Source organism: Antechinus flavipes, chromosome 2 (genome assembly GCF_016432865.1).
Source record: "Antechinus flavipes isolate AdamAnt ecotype Samford, QLD, Australia chromosome 2, AdamAnt_v2, whole genome shotgun sequence".
Taxonomy (NCBI): domain Eukaryota; kingdom Metazoa; phylum Chordata; class Mammalia; order Dasyuromorphia; family Dasyuridae; genus Antechinus; species Antechinus flavipes.
Genome location: NC_067399.1, coordinates 278,344,825 through 278,361,979, shown reverse-complemented (window position 1 = coordinate 278,361,979; position 17,155 = coordinate 278,344,825). Strand labels below are relative to the sequence as shown.

The following is a 17,155-nucleotide window of genomic DNA, read 5'->3' as shown; positions in this document are numbered from 1 at the left end:
TGTGGCTGCGTTCAGCCCAACCCACAGATCCTTTTCTCATCCTTACACCACCCAAGTGACCCTTAGGATTCCTAGTGCCCTTATTCAGAGCAACCTGTTTCATCCCTTGTGTCACTCAAGGAGTCTGGTTTCCCATCACAGCCTCCACCCTTAAACCCAAGCTGGAACAGGTGATAGCACTGGGGCGGAATCTGTCCTGAGCTCTCTGGTGTGTGTGTGGGGGGATTGCAGTGAAAGGAGACACTGTTCCCCATGATCCCTAGCCTTGCCCAAGCCAATCAGTGGAGCTTGGATCCAGAGTTGGCTAAAGTAGAATCCCATTTTCCTCCAGTTTAGGTTAATCCTTTCTCTTTCACTCTCTCTTTTCCTAATCTCAGAAACAAACTCACCTTTAATACAGAGCTGGGTGAATCGGAGTTCGCTGTCATGGTCCCTCAGCATGAAGTGGAAATCCTCCCAGGTCAGCTCCTCCTTGTCTTGGAAACCAGATTCTCGGAACATGGACTCTACCACCTCAGTCAGCTGGGTTTTGGACAGGCAATTGTTGGAAATCTCAATGAAGGACCTGAACCCAGAACCAGAAACAGAATCAGGGCTGGGACCGTCAGACCCTGGTAGGAACAGCAAAATTCAGAAACCCTGAATTCCAACTGTTTTCTCCCTAACCCCCTGGGCCCTGGCTGAGTGCCAGCATTTACCAAACCTCTTCCCCTTTCAATCTACCAGAAAGGCTAAAAATCTTGTCCTACTAACCCAATAATCAATGTTGTTGTTATTCAATCATTTCAGTCCTGTCTGACACTTCGTGATCCCATTTAGGGTTTAATTGACAAAGATTCTGGAGTGGTTTGCCATTTTCTTCTCTGGCTCATTTAAGAGGTGAGGAAACTGAGGTAGATGGTGGGGTTAAGTGACTTGCCCAGGATCACACAGCTAGTAATTGTCTGAGGCCACATTTGAACTCTAGAGCTAGCACATAATCTACTTTGTCACCCTAATAGTGTCTTACCCCACTCAAAGTCAGGAGGTGCTCCACACCCTACTTCTTCCTTCCCCTTCCCTTTTTCTTTTCTTGCTCCCCCTCCCTAGTTCTACCCCTGCCCACTCTCTTGGCTGCTGTCATTGTGCTGACCTAATCATCCTGATGAACTCCTCCTTGGAAATGAGCCCGTTACCATCAAAGTCGTACATCCGGAACATGAGACGGGACTTCTCCTCAGGGGAGCCTGGGTAAAGGAAGGTCCCAATCATTTTCCAGAGGAAAACCCCACATTCCCCCAACCTAGATAAGTTCGGGAGACATTCTGAAGGAAATCCAGTTTTAGAGAGATCTCACACACCCAGATCAAGAAACTGGGTTCTTGATACCTTGTTGTTACTTGGAATAGTAACAGTAGCAGCTATTTTTACATTGCTTAAAGTTTAGTGTTTCCTTCACAATATTTCTTGGGTAAAGGTAAAGTTGTGTCTATTTTAATTGATTTGTCACACAGAAAGTAATTCTCACAGCCACGATTCTTAGTTGACTCTTAGGCTAGAGCATTTGCCATTGAATTGATATCTCTAGCATTACTTTTCAACTTCCAGCCTCCTTAATCTCCTTTTTTTTTTTTTTTACTAGTCTAGCCTCCCTTGTCCATCCTCACTCCTCTCCCACCTTTCATGAAGACCACCAGGATGTCCAAGAATTCCCGAAAGGATAAATAGCCATTGCCATCTTTGTCAGCCAGAGAGAACATGGACTCTACAAACATGGCCTGAGGTTTGAGACCAAGGGAATCAGCAAATTCTGCCCTGCTCAGCTCACAGGCCAGGGCCTCTCTCACTTTTTGAGATGAGTCCAAGGGCAGGTTCCCTGCATCTGCCTGGTTAATGTCCAGCACCTGTAGTTGGATAAAGAAGGAAAAAAGGAGATGAAAGTCAGTCAGGGAGTGTGGCTGAATTGGAGGCGAGCCAGGCTGAAAAAAAAAAAAGAGTTGGAGATCAGAGGAATCCTAATCAGTAATTCAAGAGCACTTTAAGATAAGAAAGGTGGATGAAGAAATTAAAAGTATGGGAAGAAGGGTAAATTCTCTTGTTATTCAGTTGTTTTTCAGTTGTATCCAACTCTCTATGACACCATTTGGGGTTTTCTTGACAAAGATAGTGGAGTGGTTTGCCATGTCCTTCTCCAGCTCATTTGACAGATAAAAAAAACTGATGCACAGGAATAAGTGCCCAGGGTTTGGGTTTGAAAAAGTTTGAAACTTTTTTTTTTTTTCTGAGGCAATTGGAGTTAAGTGACTTGCCCAGGGATCACACAGTTAGGAAGTGTTAAGCGTCTGAGGTAAATTTGAACTCAAGTCCTCCTGACTTCAAGACTGGTGCTCCTAGCACTACCTAGCTGCCCCTCAGACTTTCTAGATACCAGGCTCAACCCTATCTACTATCTGCTCTCTATTTAACTTTAATTGATAAATCCTAATCCCAAACCATCTTTCCAGCCCATCCAATAACATCCTCTGTGATCCACCCCAGCTGGCCTTCTCTCTGAGGAACAGCACTATATATCCTACCTCCCTGTTTTTTGTATTGAACATTCTCCATGACTAGAATGCCCTCTCTTCTAATTTCTACCTTATAGAATCCCTCTGTTCTTTTTAGGACACATCTCAAATGCCATCTTCTATATGAAATCTTTCCTGATCCTCCTTCCCTTCTTAATTACTAAGTAATTGTTATTTTTACATTGACTCTATGTAATAACATTTTTGTCTCCTCTTCTTCAAAATAAAGATTATTTCATTTTAAAAAATATTTGTATTCCCACTGTCTAACAGTGTTCCAGATGCAGAGTAGGTACTTAATAAATGCTTGTTAGTTGATTGTTTGAAAGTCAATCAACAGGTCTTTGAGCAAGTCAAGATCTCTAGACTATCATTCCTCAAATATAAAATGAAGGGGTGGAATAGAGAGTCCCTTCCAGTTCAAAAACTAGGGTGCTATGATGAATTCAATTCAATAAATATTTAAGTGCTTACTATGTGCCAGGAATTTTGCTGGGAATATAAAAAGAGGCAAAAGATAGTCCCTGTCCTCAAGGAGCTTACAATCAAATGGAAGAGATAACACAAAACCAAATATATACAAAGCAAACTATATACAGGACAATTAGGAAAAGATTAAAAGAAGAGCATTAAAGAGCATATTAAATTAATATATTAATTATAATTATTATTCTACATATAACATAATATAAACAATAATTATAATAAATTAGTATAAAATTAATAAAATAATAAATAGAAGCAATTAAGAAGAGTTAAGAAAGATTTCCTAAAGAAGGAAAGATTTTAATTGAGATTTGATCCTTACTTCTATTTCCCCAGTCAGTGAGTTTAAATTAATAGAGTGTTAAATTTAGAAGGGTTATTCTTAATGATAGCAATTTCAGAAGCTCTCTTTTTATAGTTTAGAAACTGAAACTTAGAGAACTAAAGTGATTTGTCCTAGATCATGCAGATCATTAGTGGTAGAACTGGGATTCAAATCTACATCTCCTGAGGCTTCATTCAGTTATTCATTTCGATTCATCACTTTGTGACTCAGTTTCCTCAACTGTAAAATGAGAAAAATGTGGTTTACAAGATCTCTAAAGTCTCTTCAGGTTCTAAATCTTTGATCTTAGGGATTCTGTTTTATTATATTTATTCTTGTTCAGTCTCTTCAGTCATGTCCAACTCTTTGGGACCCCATTTGGCATTTTCTGGGCAAAGAAAAGTGGAGTGATTTACCATTTCCTTCTCCAGTCCATTTTACAGATGAGGAAAAGTGAGGCAAAGAAGGATAAATGATTTTCCTAGGCTCACACAGCTAGTAAATGTCTGAGATTGAATTTGAGATATGTTCAAAGATATGTACAAAGATGAGCCTTTTTGACTTTAGATCTGACATTCTGTGCACTGTGGTGCCCCCTAGCTGGACTCAAACAAATCACTTTCCCTTTTTTGTCATCAGTTTCTTCATTTGCAAAATGTAGGACTTGAATGAGGTAAGCTCTGAGATTCCTTTTAGTTCCTGTAATCCAATGGCAGTAACTCTCTCTGGGTATCAATTTCCAGATCATTAAAATGAGAATAATATTTGTCTTGTCTATCTCCAGTGGGATTTGTAAGGCTCAAGTGAGATATGAACATGAAAGCATTTTTTAATATTTAAAATTCTGTACAGATGTTAGGGATTATTAACCAATCCTTTACCTGGGACAAAAATGCCACCAGAAAAAAATAATAGTATCTGCTTTCCTCTTGGTAGGGAAAGAAGAAAAAAAGATTTCCCAGGGTCTCTGATTAGCACCCTTTCCCCCCACCAAACAGGAGCACAAGCCAAAGAGCTGAGAGTTCTCCATATCCTAAATCAGTCTGAGCTCCAGGGGAGCTGCAGAGATGGTTCTTGGGCCCTTAGTCCAATTGAGCTTTACAGACCTGAGAGGATTATGGTAGCCAAGGATCAGACTTGAAGGCCTAATGTCAGAGAAGAACCATTATGACATTTCCATATAAAATCAGGAGATAGAACAATAGAAATATATCTCAAATCTCAGAGGAATTTTCTCTGAGATATAACCTATACCTCTTTGGAAGCAACATTCCCCTCCACTGCACCTATCAATTTATTAGGATTTTTTATTCATATATATATATATATATATATGTTTGTGTGTGTGTATATATATGTGTATATATATATATATATATGTTTGTGTGTGTGTGTGTATATATATGTATTTATTTTTTCCAGTTACCTGTAAAACAATTTTCCTTACATTTGTTTTTAAAACATTGAGGCCCAGATTCTCTTCCTTATTCCCTCTCTACCTTGACTGAGAAGGCAATATGAAGTTATACAAAACATTTCCATAAAAGTAATTTAATCAATTTGTTTTGTGTCATGTTAATGCACTTGTAATGTAATAGTAAAGAGTATCCCAAAAGTCTTAGTGCAATTTAAAGCTATTAAAATTTGGGGGATATTCTATATGTGTTAGCTTTCATAAATAGGAAAGTGCTTCGAAATGAAAAGTAAACAAGTACATACATCATGACTGGATACAGTGGATAGAGCACTGGGCCTGAAGTCAGGAAGATCTAAGCTCAAATTTGTCCTCAGACATTCATTAGCTCTACTATCTTGAGTAAATCACATAACACCTGTTTCAGTTTCCTCATCTGTAAAGTCGGGTTAGAAATAATACTTATCTCAAAGGTTTGTTGTGAGAGTCAAATGAGATCACTTTTGTAAAAATGTTTAAAAGTAAGTTGCCTCACATACATTTGTGCTAGAAATATATATGCATATATATCATATATATGTCATATATATGTATATCATATATACATGTATGTATTTATATATGTATAATGTAATATCTACCTTTAGCTATTATATACATTATTGTATTGTTAATTATATATTTATTAATTGTGTATTCTATAATCGATTATATTACCAATATAATATATAATTAATAATTTATTATGTATAATATATAATTAATAATAAAATATATTATTATATAAATATAATTGTTGTTGTTGTTCAATCATATCTGACTATTCATGACCCCATTTGGGGTTTTCTCAGCAAAGATACTAGAGTGATTTGCCATTTTCTTCTCCAGCTCATTTTACAGATGGAGAAACTGAAGCAAACAAGATTATGTGACTTACCCAACATCGTACAGCTATTAAGTGTCCAAGGACATATTTGAATTTAGGAAGATGAATCTTCCTGACTCCAGGTCCAGTTCTCTAGTTATTACTATCTAACTGTCATATATATATGTGTGTGTATACATACATATATATATAAAAACAGTATTAGATGATTATGATGATGAGATTTCATTAAGGCCATTGAGAGGAAGTATAGTACAGTGATAGAGCTGTCAGAGTAAAGAAGACCTGTTTAAATCTCACCTCCAACATATAGGTGTCAGTTACCTGAGTTTATTTAAATACAAAGTCATAGCTGGGTGAAGGGAGTTCCCTTAAAACTAAGGGAATATTTCCATATAGTTATTGTTGATAAAAGACAACACATCAATTAGTAGATCTAAAATTTGGCCCAAACCTACCTTTTCAACCTTATCTTCCATTATTAACCCAAATAAATACTCTGCTCCAGGCAAATTTCTGTTTCTTCACTTCCAAACATGTCTTGCCCCACCCTAATCTGCTACTTGGCTCACACCATTTCCCTCTTTCTACACTTGTTTCTGCCTATTCAAAGACTACCTGTCCTTGAGGGCCCAGATCATTCCCATCTCCTCCATGTATTCTTTCTTGACAATAATAATAATAGCTAGTGTTTATATTGTGCTTTAAGGTTTACAAAGCTCTTTACAAATATTATCTCATTATCTTCACAAGAACCCTGAGATAAGTATCATTATTATTATTATTATTATTTTACAGATGAAAAAAAAAAAACTGAGCACAAGGTTATGTTACTTTCCTAGGGTCATATAAGTCCTTTAGGTCATATAGGTCCAAAATGGTTTTCCTGAATTCAACACAATTCTCTATCTAGTTACCCAATAGCATATCCCAAAGTGATTTCTCCATCTAATTCTCATCTGAACTGACTCATTGATTCCTAAGTCTTACAGTTGTAATGACCCTTAAAAATCACACATTGCTAATGAATGAATAATCTTTTCCTATATATATGTTGCATTTCTTCAATTCTTGTTATTCAGTCATGTTTGACTTTTCATGATCCCATCTGAGGTTTTCTTAGTAAAGATACTGCAGTGGTTGGCCATTTCCTTCTCCAGCTCATTTTACAGATGAGGAAACTGAGACAAACAGGGATAAGTACTTGCTCAGGGTCACACAGCTAGTAAGTGTGTGAGATCAGATTTGAACTCAGGAAGATGAGACTTCCTGACTCCAGGATTGATGCTCTTTTATACTATACAACGTAAGCAGCTTTTCTCTTCAATCACACTGTAAGTTATTTGAGGGCAGACACTATGCTGCTTCTTTTTTTTTTTTTTTTTCATTTTAAAGCTTTTTATTTTCAAAATATATGCATAATAGTTTTCAACATTCAGTTTTGCAAACCTTGTGTTCCAAATTTTTTCTACCTCCCTTTCCTCCACCCCCTTCCTTAGATGACAAATAATCCAATATATTTTAAACATGTGCAATTCTTCCATGCATATTTCAACAATTATCATGCTGAGGTACTATACTTTTTATCCTTTATAATAGTGTCAAGACTTGGGGACACTGTGAGTCTGAAAAAAAGTGATTGAAAAGCAGCCAGAAGTTGTGGGGGCAGGGGAAGGATTTGGAGATGTAGAGATTCTTCTGAATCCCCAAGCCTATTTCATCAGGAAATGAACTTAAGGACAATTTTGGTCAAGTGAAAGTTTAAAGAATAGTCTGAGAACAAAGATTGATGATCAAGGGAGCATGAAAGGAAGGTTATGATTGGAGAGTGAATCTTGTTTTTAGAGATTAAGTGAGAGTAAGAAGTTTCTCTGGTTGTGTCAGCTTCAGGAATTGAATAAAGGAGGGATTTCTGAGTAAGAATGATTCAATGGGTTTTATGGTGGAGAGAGTGCAAGGATGAGTAAGCAGGTGCATGTTAGGGCAAGAGTAAAACAGAAGCCCCATATATAGATGAGGACCAGAATGAGAGAGAAACTATACAGAGTAGGACAAAGACCTTGGTCCTACTTTAATTTCCCACCACCTTCCCCTTCCTACCACCCACTACAGATAATCACACATTAGACACAGAGCTTTGCTGAAAAGCAGTAGAATAGGATTATTTCTTATTTGGCACATGTGAATCATGAGGTTTCTGAAATTGATGGTAACTGGTCAATGCTGGCAGAATCAGGACTTTTATTTGGATGGCAAAATATTGGTGAACAGAATGGAGATCAAACAATTAATGATAACGCAGGGAATTAGATAGCTAGGCTGGGTTAAAGAGAAGCAAATATAAATGGAGCCTTCTCCATAAATTCATAGATCTAGGGATAGAAGAGATTTCAGAGATCATCTAGTCCAATCCTTTCATTTTACACATAAGGAAATTGAGAACCAAGGAGGTTATAACTTGTCCAAGTCCAGGTAGATCCTTTCAGAAGCAAGATCTGAACTAAAGTTTTCAAATTTCAGACAAATTATAGGACACCTTCCTCCATATCATGCTGCCTGCCTTATTCATTTTGTTTTTTCGTTTTGTTGAGGTAATTGGGGTTAAGTGACTTGCCCAGGGTCACACAGCCAGGAGTGTTAAGTGTCTGAGGCGAGATTTGAACTCAAGTCCTCTTGACTTCAGGACTGGTGCTCTCTCCACTGCGCCACCTAGCTGTCCTCTGCCTGCCTTATTCTAAGGAAAGTATTCACAGAAATTGAGGTAGGTATCAAAGAACATAACTAGGAAAAGAAATGGGGAAAGGGATTAACTTTTTCCTTTAAAGAAATTCTTTAACTTTTAATTTAAGGCATAATGAGATGACACAGATGATTCTCAGAATAGCCTGGGCATAGTTTCAATAAAACAAATGGGACATTGACTTTGAATTTTGGAGAAATTGCTCTAGGGCTGAAAGGAAGAAGCTCCAGGTGCGGTTGGGGAGCAAAAAACAAAGACTCACTCGGGGGTTCTGAGGCTAGGCTGACCTCATCTCTGGGAAGTACCTGAAATACATTTTTTCAGCAAGTTTATAAGGGTGGAGTTAGGCCATTAAAACTTTTAATGATGGTGCTATGAATCAAAATTAGTCAGGGTAACCAGTGTATGCTAGCCCTGGACAAAAATATAGTTAAAGAAGTTTTTTTTCCTCCTCTGTAAAATAAGGATAATAACAAAATATTTATTTCCATAAATAAATTATTTCACTTTGTTTCTATAAATGAGGAAGATGCTTTGTTAATTTTAAAGTGATATATAAAAATGAGAAGCAGCATGACAACTATAGAGAATAGAGGATTCGACTTGGAAGCAGGCAGACCTGAATTTGAAAACCACTTTAATCCTTGGTTAGCTGAATGATCCTGGGACCTCAACTTCCCCATCTATAATCATGGGAACAACCTTATAGGATTGCTGTGAGATTCAGATAAGATAATATATGTGAGTGCTTTACAATACAATGGAAACATATGGAAATGTTTTGCATGACTGCACATGTATACTCTATATCAAACTACTTGCCTTTTCAAGAAAAGGGCAGGGATTGATGGGGGAAAAAGAAACTCAAAACTTTCAAGAAATGTAAAAACTTTTGTTTTGGTTTTGTTTTTCACTTAAAAGTTTTTTTTTCCTAATTACATGTAGAGATAGTTTTCAACATTTTGTAAAATGTTTTTGTAAAATTTTAAGTTCCAAATTTTTCTCCCTCCTTTCCTTCCTTTCCATCTCCCTAAGACAGCAAGCAATCCAAGATAGGCTACACATGTACAATTGTGTAAAACAAAATTTTTGTTTACATGTGATTGAGAAAAGATATAATTAAAATGAATGAAATAAATTGAAAGGAAGAAATAAAACAGAATTATAAAAATGTTATTACAATGAACTTTAGCTTATTTTAAGGTTATCTGAACACAGATGCATGTAGGAAAGGGAATATATGTTAGGTATTTGTACAAATGGAGAATGAAGGAACTTTAAGGACCCCCACCCCTAAACTGGTCTTAAAAGGATAGTGGAAGCCAGGCTAGTATTGAAGGGGAGAGGAGGAAGAAAAGAAATGAAGTTAGACAAGATTATGAGATGATCAACTGTAACTGGATGTGGCTCTTTTCAACAGTGAGATGATTCAAACCAATTCCAATAGATGTGTGCTGGAGAAAACCATCTGCATCCAGAGAATGGACTATGGGAAGGTAGATTAAAACATAATATTTTCACCTCTTTTGTTTTTTGCTTGATTGCTTTTTCTCTCCTTTTTTTTCCCTTTTTGATCTGATTTTTCTTGTGTAGCATGATAAATGTGGAAATATGTTTAGAAGAATTGCACATGTTTAACCTATATGAGATTACTTGCTGTTTAGGGAGGTACTTGGAGGGAGAAAAATAGGCAACACAACTGAAAACTTGAAAACTGTTTTTGCATGTATTTTGAAAACCAAAAAGCTATTATTAAAAAAAGAAAGGAAATTAAAGGAAAGGAGGGGAAAAGTCTGCCCCATCTTGGCCATCCTTTTTTGAAGAAAAGGAGATAAATACACAGAGCTGTCCACATTGCCAATGCTTCCTGTTTTAATCCTTGAGCAAACCAGAGTTCTGTGTGTGTTTTGTGTGTGTGTGTTTGAGAGAAAGAGAAATCAAAAGAGAGAGAGAGATAAAGAGAGAGAGAATAAATGTGTGTTAGGCAGCCCCTCTTTGAAAAATCAGTCCCAGAAAGAGACTGGGTAAATCCCTTATTCTCTAAAAGGCTCAGTTTCCTCATCTGTTGGCCTCCAAGGTCTCTCACAGCTCTCTATTTATGGTCCTATAACCATGGTGCTAATACTTCATATGTGGCTAGAACTTGAATTTTTATATTCATTTCTCTCATTTGGTCCTTCCTTCAGCCTTGTTTAGAAGCTGGGCAGATACTGTCAACCTCATTCTATAGAGAAGGAAATTGGAGTACAGAAAGGTTATATATATAAAATATCAGAGAAAATCAATGGTGAGCCAAGCCTTCTGAATTGAATTGTTATCCCACAGCCTCATACATCAATATACATAAATCCTCAAACTATAGTCACGGAGTACCTGGGAGAAGAGATGTCTGAAGAAGGTCTCCAAGATATGGCTTCGACGCTGTCTAGTGACAGTTGCCCTCATCATTTCCTGTTCTCGAAGCTCCGACTCATGGAAACCCAGCCCGTTGCTCTTCAGGGTTTCCTGAAGACTGTGAACAAAAACCTGCCGATCCTCTTCTAGGTTAAACAGCAATAGCTAAGGAGTAGGAGGGTAAAGAACAGAGGGAGAATAGGCTGAGAGCAGTTGGAATTACTGTTCTAAGCTGGAGCCATACAAACTCTGGTCCCTGACTCAGCCTTCCACTAAAGACTTACAAATTCAATGGTGTCTCAAGTAATATGGGGTTAGCTACATATGGCAGGTCTTCTCTCCAGGGTTTCTGACTGAGAATTCTGTCTGGATCTCCTTAGAAGGTGTCCCAGAAGAGGAACAAGATCTCCTTAGATGACTCAGAAAAGAGTTTCTGACTGAGGATTCTGCCTGGATCTCCTTAGAAGGTGTCCCAGAAGAAGAACAAGATCTCCTTAGATGACCCAGAAAAGGATTTCTGATTGAGGATTCTGCCTGGATCTCCTTAGATGTTCCAGAAGAGGAACAAGATCTCCTTAGATGACCCAGAAAAGGGTTTCTGACTGAGGATTCTGCCTGGATCTCCTTAGATGTTCCAAAAGAGGAACAAGTATCAGAAGAAAGCATTGGGAAGACCTTCTGGAGTATGAAGCCAGATCTGGTACCTTGACTTAAATGGAGGTCACTGATAAAGGCTTAATAATGTTACTGTGAATTAATTATAGTCAGGATAATTTTATTTGAAGTATGCTAATGTTGGTCAAGTCACTTAACATTTCTTTATAGGGCAGAAGATGAGAAGTAAGAATAGTGATAAAAGAAAGACGTACCAGGTCATACTCCTTGGGAATCTTGAGCAGAAGTGCCCGGCGGCCCCGGTTGTTGGATTGGATCAAGTTCATCTTCTGGGAGTCCCGGAACTGGATGGTGCGGAGAAGTGAGAGCCGGCCATCCAGTACTTGAAGATTCCCAGGCTGGAGGTTCAGGAACACAGGCCGGCAGGGGTCCTTCCTGCCCTGCCACTCAATGGCTGGACAGATGGACAGGGAGTGACAGGGTCAGATGGAGGAATCACTAGGGATTGTGTGGGAAGAATTGGTGATCTCTTAGCTAAAGACAAGCCTAATGGAAGCTAGAGTCAAGGTCAGAGTCAAAGCTTTTAGTTATACTTCCTACTTTTCTCAGGTCCTTAGGAAATGTCCTTCCCCTCTGTACCAAGCTCTACTTTATAACTGGACACAGACTCATTATAATCACAAAGAGGATTGGTGTTCTATGAATAAAGACCACCAAGAAATGATTTGCAAGAGGATTGTAGAATTCTCTATAAGGGGCAGCTAGATGGCACAGTGGAAAGAGTCCCGGCTCTGAAGTTAGGAGGACCTGAGGTCAAATCCAACCTCAGACATTAAACACTAGCCATGTGACCTTGAACAAGTCATTTAACTCATCTGCCTCACAAAAACAAGAGAATAAAAAAACTTGTTGATAACCTTGAAGGTTAATAATAATAATTTATATAGTGCTTACCACATACAGACTTTATAAATATCATCTCATTTGTTCTTCAAAACAACTCTGGGAAATAGATGCTATTTTTATCTCCATTTACATTTGAGGAAACTGAGAGAGACAGAAGGACAGTGACCTGCTCAAGGTCAAGTAAGGAGATGGAATTTGAATCCTGGTCCTTCAAATTCAAATCCAATTCTACTCCATTATACAGTCTCTTTTCCCAGTCCAGGTAGGGACACATGATTTGTTGTTTAGTCATTTCTGACCCTTTTGACCCCATTTGGGATTTTCTTGGCAAAGATACTAGAGTAGTTTGCCATTTCCTTCTCCAACTCATTTTACAGATGAAGAAACTGAGGCAGACAAACAAGTGACTTGCTCAGAATCACATATCCAGTTAGTGTCTGAGGCCAGATTTTAATTCAGGAAAATGTCTTCTTGACTCCAAACCTGATGCTCTATCCACTATGTCACCCAATAAACCCTGCAAAGTTCTACCACTGCAGACTATTGGGAGAAGAGCTTTCAGGAGTAGGAGTTCTGAGAGGGTGGTTTTGATAATATTCTGCAAGATGTTTTATATCAAGATGTTTCCTGACTGGCATTATTCTCTTCGCCCATAAAAGGGCCTTCTTCAACACTGGAGGATACAAACTCTGAAGACTGTTTTTTTCTTTTTGTCTTTGAATCACCAATGCCTTATATAATACATAGCTGGTATACAGGAGGTGCATAGTAAATGCTTATCTAATTAAAATAAATACAGGATAATAGGTAAATAGTTTCTAAGAGGGGTCCTGGTTTTCTAGTCCCAGTCTCCTGATCCCAGATAAGCAGGAGATGTTTGGGAATAAGAGATTGCCATCTCTTCCTCTAAACAACTCAGGGAGTGGCTGGTGGAAATGGCCTTGCATCTCTGATTTTGGAGCAAACTGTTTTCTTTACGTCTGATCCCATTAAGCCGCCTCCACTTCCACCCCCACACACCGACCCTAGGCCCACCTTCCACACCCTCAACGAATTTCTCAGACATGATGCTGTGTCGCTCCTGGACCTGAAGCCTCTTGAAATTCCTTCTTCGGAGTCGAGCCACAATCCAGGCACTCAGCAGGCTGACTGGAAGAAGACAAGAAGGAGCTCAGGGGGTGAATGAAGGGTGGCGGAGGGGGAGAAACAATTGGAGGAAGTAATGGGGTTTTTAGAGGAAAGGAGTGGGTGCAAGATCTGGGAGAGATTTTTAGGAGCAATGATGGAAAGAGAAATCAGAAGACAACCTGCCTTTGCCTCGTTCCTCAACTGCTCCCATTTCCCTTGTCAGAGGGACACCATTAATATCCGAGGCTAGATTTGAATTCAGATCTTCCTGATTTCAAGCTTCAATAATAATAACAATAAGCTAAGATTAATTGTAGAGTGCTTATTATGTGCCAGGCATTATATCAAGCACTTTATAATTATTATCCAATTTGATCCTCACAAGAATTCTGTGAGGTATTATCCCTATTTTACAGATGAGATAACAGAGGCACTCAGAGATAAATTATTTGCCCAAGATCACTTATTAAATAACTGTCTGAGGTGAGATTCCAGGTCAGGTTTTCCTGAATCTAGGTCCAAGAACTACTATACGAAGCAGTCTACCTTGGGAAAATGAGGAGATGATAGCAGAGGGGGAAAGAAGCTGATGGAGTAGAGGAAGAGCAGAAAAACAGCTGGCTATGGGGTTGAGGGGAGGGGCAGGCGCTATCAGTGTTGTATCTTCAGTGGCTGATTAATATCTGGAATTATTAGCTAGAGCTTAGATGAAGAAATCTCTCAGGTCTAATAAGGGTTGGAGTGTAGGTGGGTGAGAAATGAGTTTGAATTTTAATTACTAGTTAAGTGAGGGAGACTTTCCTGTGTCAGTTAAAGGGTGAAACTGGAAACAGGGACAGCAAATATCCTTCTGAGCTCAAGAAGGCATCAGCTATGGCCCTTTGGGTACCATAGTGTATCTGGATATCATAGTGTATTTGTAGCTCCTAAACACAGTTGGGGAAGAACAGAATGAATTACAGATTGTTAGAAGTGAAAGGGGGCTGAGAGAGAAGTCACTGATTCCACCCCCTTCCTCATTTTATAGATGCTAAACAAGCCTTGGAAGGGTTATCCAAGGTCACACTGTGTGTGTGTGCGTGCGTGTGTGTGTGTGTGTGTGTGTGTGTGTGTTTATAGGAATACAGGCTCCATAATTTCTGGTCTCATCCAGCCTCCTTCAACACTATGTGGTGTAATAAAGAAGAAGAAGAAGAAGAAGAGGACCAAGATAAAAAAAAATCTGGCTTCCCTATTCTCTGAACCTCAGTTTTCTCATCTTTAAAATGGAAGCCATGAACCCTTGTCTGTCTCCCTGGTGTGTCACGTGCACCCAATGAAACAGTATACATGGAAATGCTTTATATCCACTACCCCTCCCCACCTCTCATTTTGCTCCTCAGTCTCTAACATGCCCAACCATCTGTTACTGGGAGAACATCCAGTACCTTAGCTACACTGTGGTTGAAGAACAGCAAAACCTATGGCACCAGGAATGTGTAGCTGGACTTGTCTGGAGGAGCTAAGGGAACATCTGACTTCTATGCCCCACCCTACGCCATACTTTGTTTTGAACTCCCTGCCTATGCCAGGAGAGAACCTCTGGTCTTAGGTCCAGAGGGGGGGCAGGGGGAGGGGATGTACAAGGCATGAGAGAGAATATTTCCTTAAGGGAGTTGATGTGTAAAGGGAGGTTCCATGGGCCATGGCTGCAGAGGGAAAAATCAGACCAATCCAGAATGGTCCATACCTACTTCCCATGGTCCTTAGGGAATAAATTCCAATAGATCTGGAGATAGGAGTATAATTGGAAGGAGGGGTTGTTATTCTGAGATGGGCACCCTTCCTCAGAGGCTTTCAAGTACTTCTATAAATCTTAAATACTCTCAGTTACCTTTTTCCACTTATGTTTCTGTCTCCTTCCTCTTCTCAGGAAGAAGGGGACTGTCTATTGTGTCTTCCCCACCAGTTGGAACTGTCTTCTGTCCACAGCAACCCTCCCAGAATCCCCATCCAGATCCATGCTTCCCAGACCAGGGCCTCCTTACGCAATGGGAAGCAGCAGAGTGCCCCAATTGTGATACCAAATCCAAAGCCACTGCCTTTGAAATAGTCGATCACCACCAGGGGTACACAGCTGGGCAGGTCTTCAGTGGTGATCTGCCGAGGTTGTGGGCAGGGGTCTCCTGGCAGAACAGAAAGGTAAGTGTCAAGACATGGCAGAAGAGTTAACCACAGTCAAGATTATAGGATTACAGATTTAGAGAAGGAAGGAAACTAAAAGGCCATTTATTCTCACTTTCTTCCTTTTATAGATTAGAAAAGGGAGATTTGGGAGTAATTTATCCCAAGATCATACTGATTTTAGAACAGATCTGTGCTGGAGCTGACTTGAGCTGGCTCCAAAGAGCCAATTTGTCAAATTTCTAGGGTGAGCATTGATACCTTCAAAACCAGCAAATGCTACAAATCAGGGGTTTTCTGGTTGTTTGGTCAATTGTCTAAACTTACAAAAATGGTGGACAAATTGTTAATAAGGTGAATTAAATTTTAAAATTGTTGCGAGTACCATTCCCCTTCCCCTTCTGGAGAGCTGGTTGTTAAAACATTTACCATATGTTTATATGACATATACCATGTCAGATGCCATCATATACAGCATCTGATTCCAAATTCCGTGCTCTTCCCCCTGTGCCGTACAATGGGATTTCTTCCCTAGGATTCCAGAAGTGAAAGAACCTTGTTCCTTAACCTTTCTTTACAGAAACTGCCCAGTCAATAGAGTTTGGGAGAGACCTAAGAGCACCATGCAGTAAGGATGAGAACCTATGAGCTATCCCTGTGAGAACCTAGGAAGAACAGATTTGGGGGATCAGGAACATGAAACAAGCAGGGTCCTGGGCAGAAAGGGAGGCAGAAGAAAACTCTTTTTTTTAATCAGAGAGGATAGACTGCAGACTCTAATTTAGTTGAAGACCAAACTGATCCAGATGTGCTCCTATGTGCACATCTTCACCAGCTGTAGTCATGCGAGCAGGTTTCCTTCCCTGCTTTTGACACTTTTAAGCATTCTCCTCCCACCCCCACCTCTCCAGGGCAGTTAAGTGGTGAATGAAGTGCATAGAATACCAATCCTAGAGTCAGGACCTAAGTTCAAATTCGGCTTTGGACACAATGTTTACTGGCTGTGTGAGTCATTTAATCCTAATTAACTCACCAACAGGAGGAAACACAGACTCAACAACTTGGAAAAAAAAAGTCACACATGTAATAAATGTAAGAGGCAGGATTAGAACTCAGATCTTCTGGAGATTGACTGTATCTTAGAACCAGCACTGCTAAGAACAGAACCAATGTTTTTCCTATTTCTATCTTTCAGTTCCATGTTTTTACTGAATTAAACTTACAAGTTTGAGATTGAGAGACAGGGGATTGGTAAGGGGGACAGAATCTCATCCCAGCTCAGTCCCTTGGCCATTCTTCACCATCCACTCACCCTACCCCCATAGTCACCTACCCTCTTTCCAGATAAAGACATTGGGCTGCAGGGCATCCAGACCCACATTGGTGACATCAACCAGGACGTCACGGAAGGAGGTTCTTCGTATTGTGGCCACCTCTTCCTTGGAGAACAAACTGGAGATGGGCAGAGAGAGAAAAATGCTGAATTAGGCTTGAAGGAGAGGAAGGAAGACTGACTATGGTTTCAAAACTCAAGAAATGAGGGGCAGCTAGG

The 17,155-nt window shown here is 39.3% G+C and overlaps 1 protein-coding gene across 1 annotated transcript in view; it reads right to left on the bottom strand.

Annotated features, from left to right (window-relative positions):
- DUOX1 (dual oxidase 1) overlaps positions 1-17,155 on the bottom strand; it is a 61,942-nt gene that overhangs the window by 26,199 nt on the left and 18,588 nt on the right. The window contains exons 14-21 of the mRNA XM_051973658.1: positions 16,937-17,055; positions 15,468-15,605; positions 13,348-13,461; positions 11,661-11,860; positions 10,771-10,956; positions 1,658-1,883; positions 1,133-1,226; positions 390-565 (exon numbers count right to left, since the gene is read on the bottom strand). Of these exons, the coding sequence (XP_051829618.1) occupies positions 390-565; positions 1,133-1,226; positions 1,658-1,883; positions 10,771-10,956; positions 11,661-11,860; positions 13,348-13,461; positions 15,468-15,605; positions 16,937-17,055 (1,253 nt within the window). The remainder of the gene's footprint in view (positions 1-389; positions 566-1,132; positions 1,227-1,657; positions 1,884-10,770; positions 10,957-11,660; positions 11,861-13,347; positions 13,462-15,467; positions 15,606-16,936; positions 17,056-17,155) is intronic.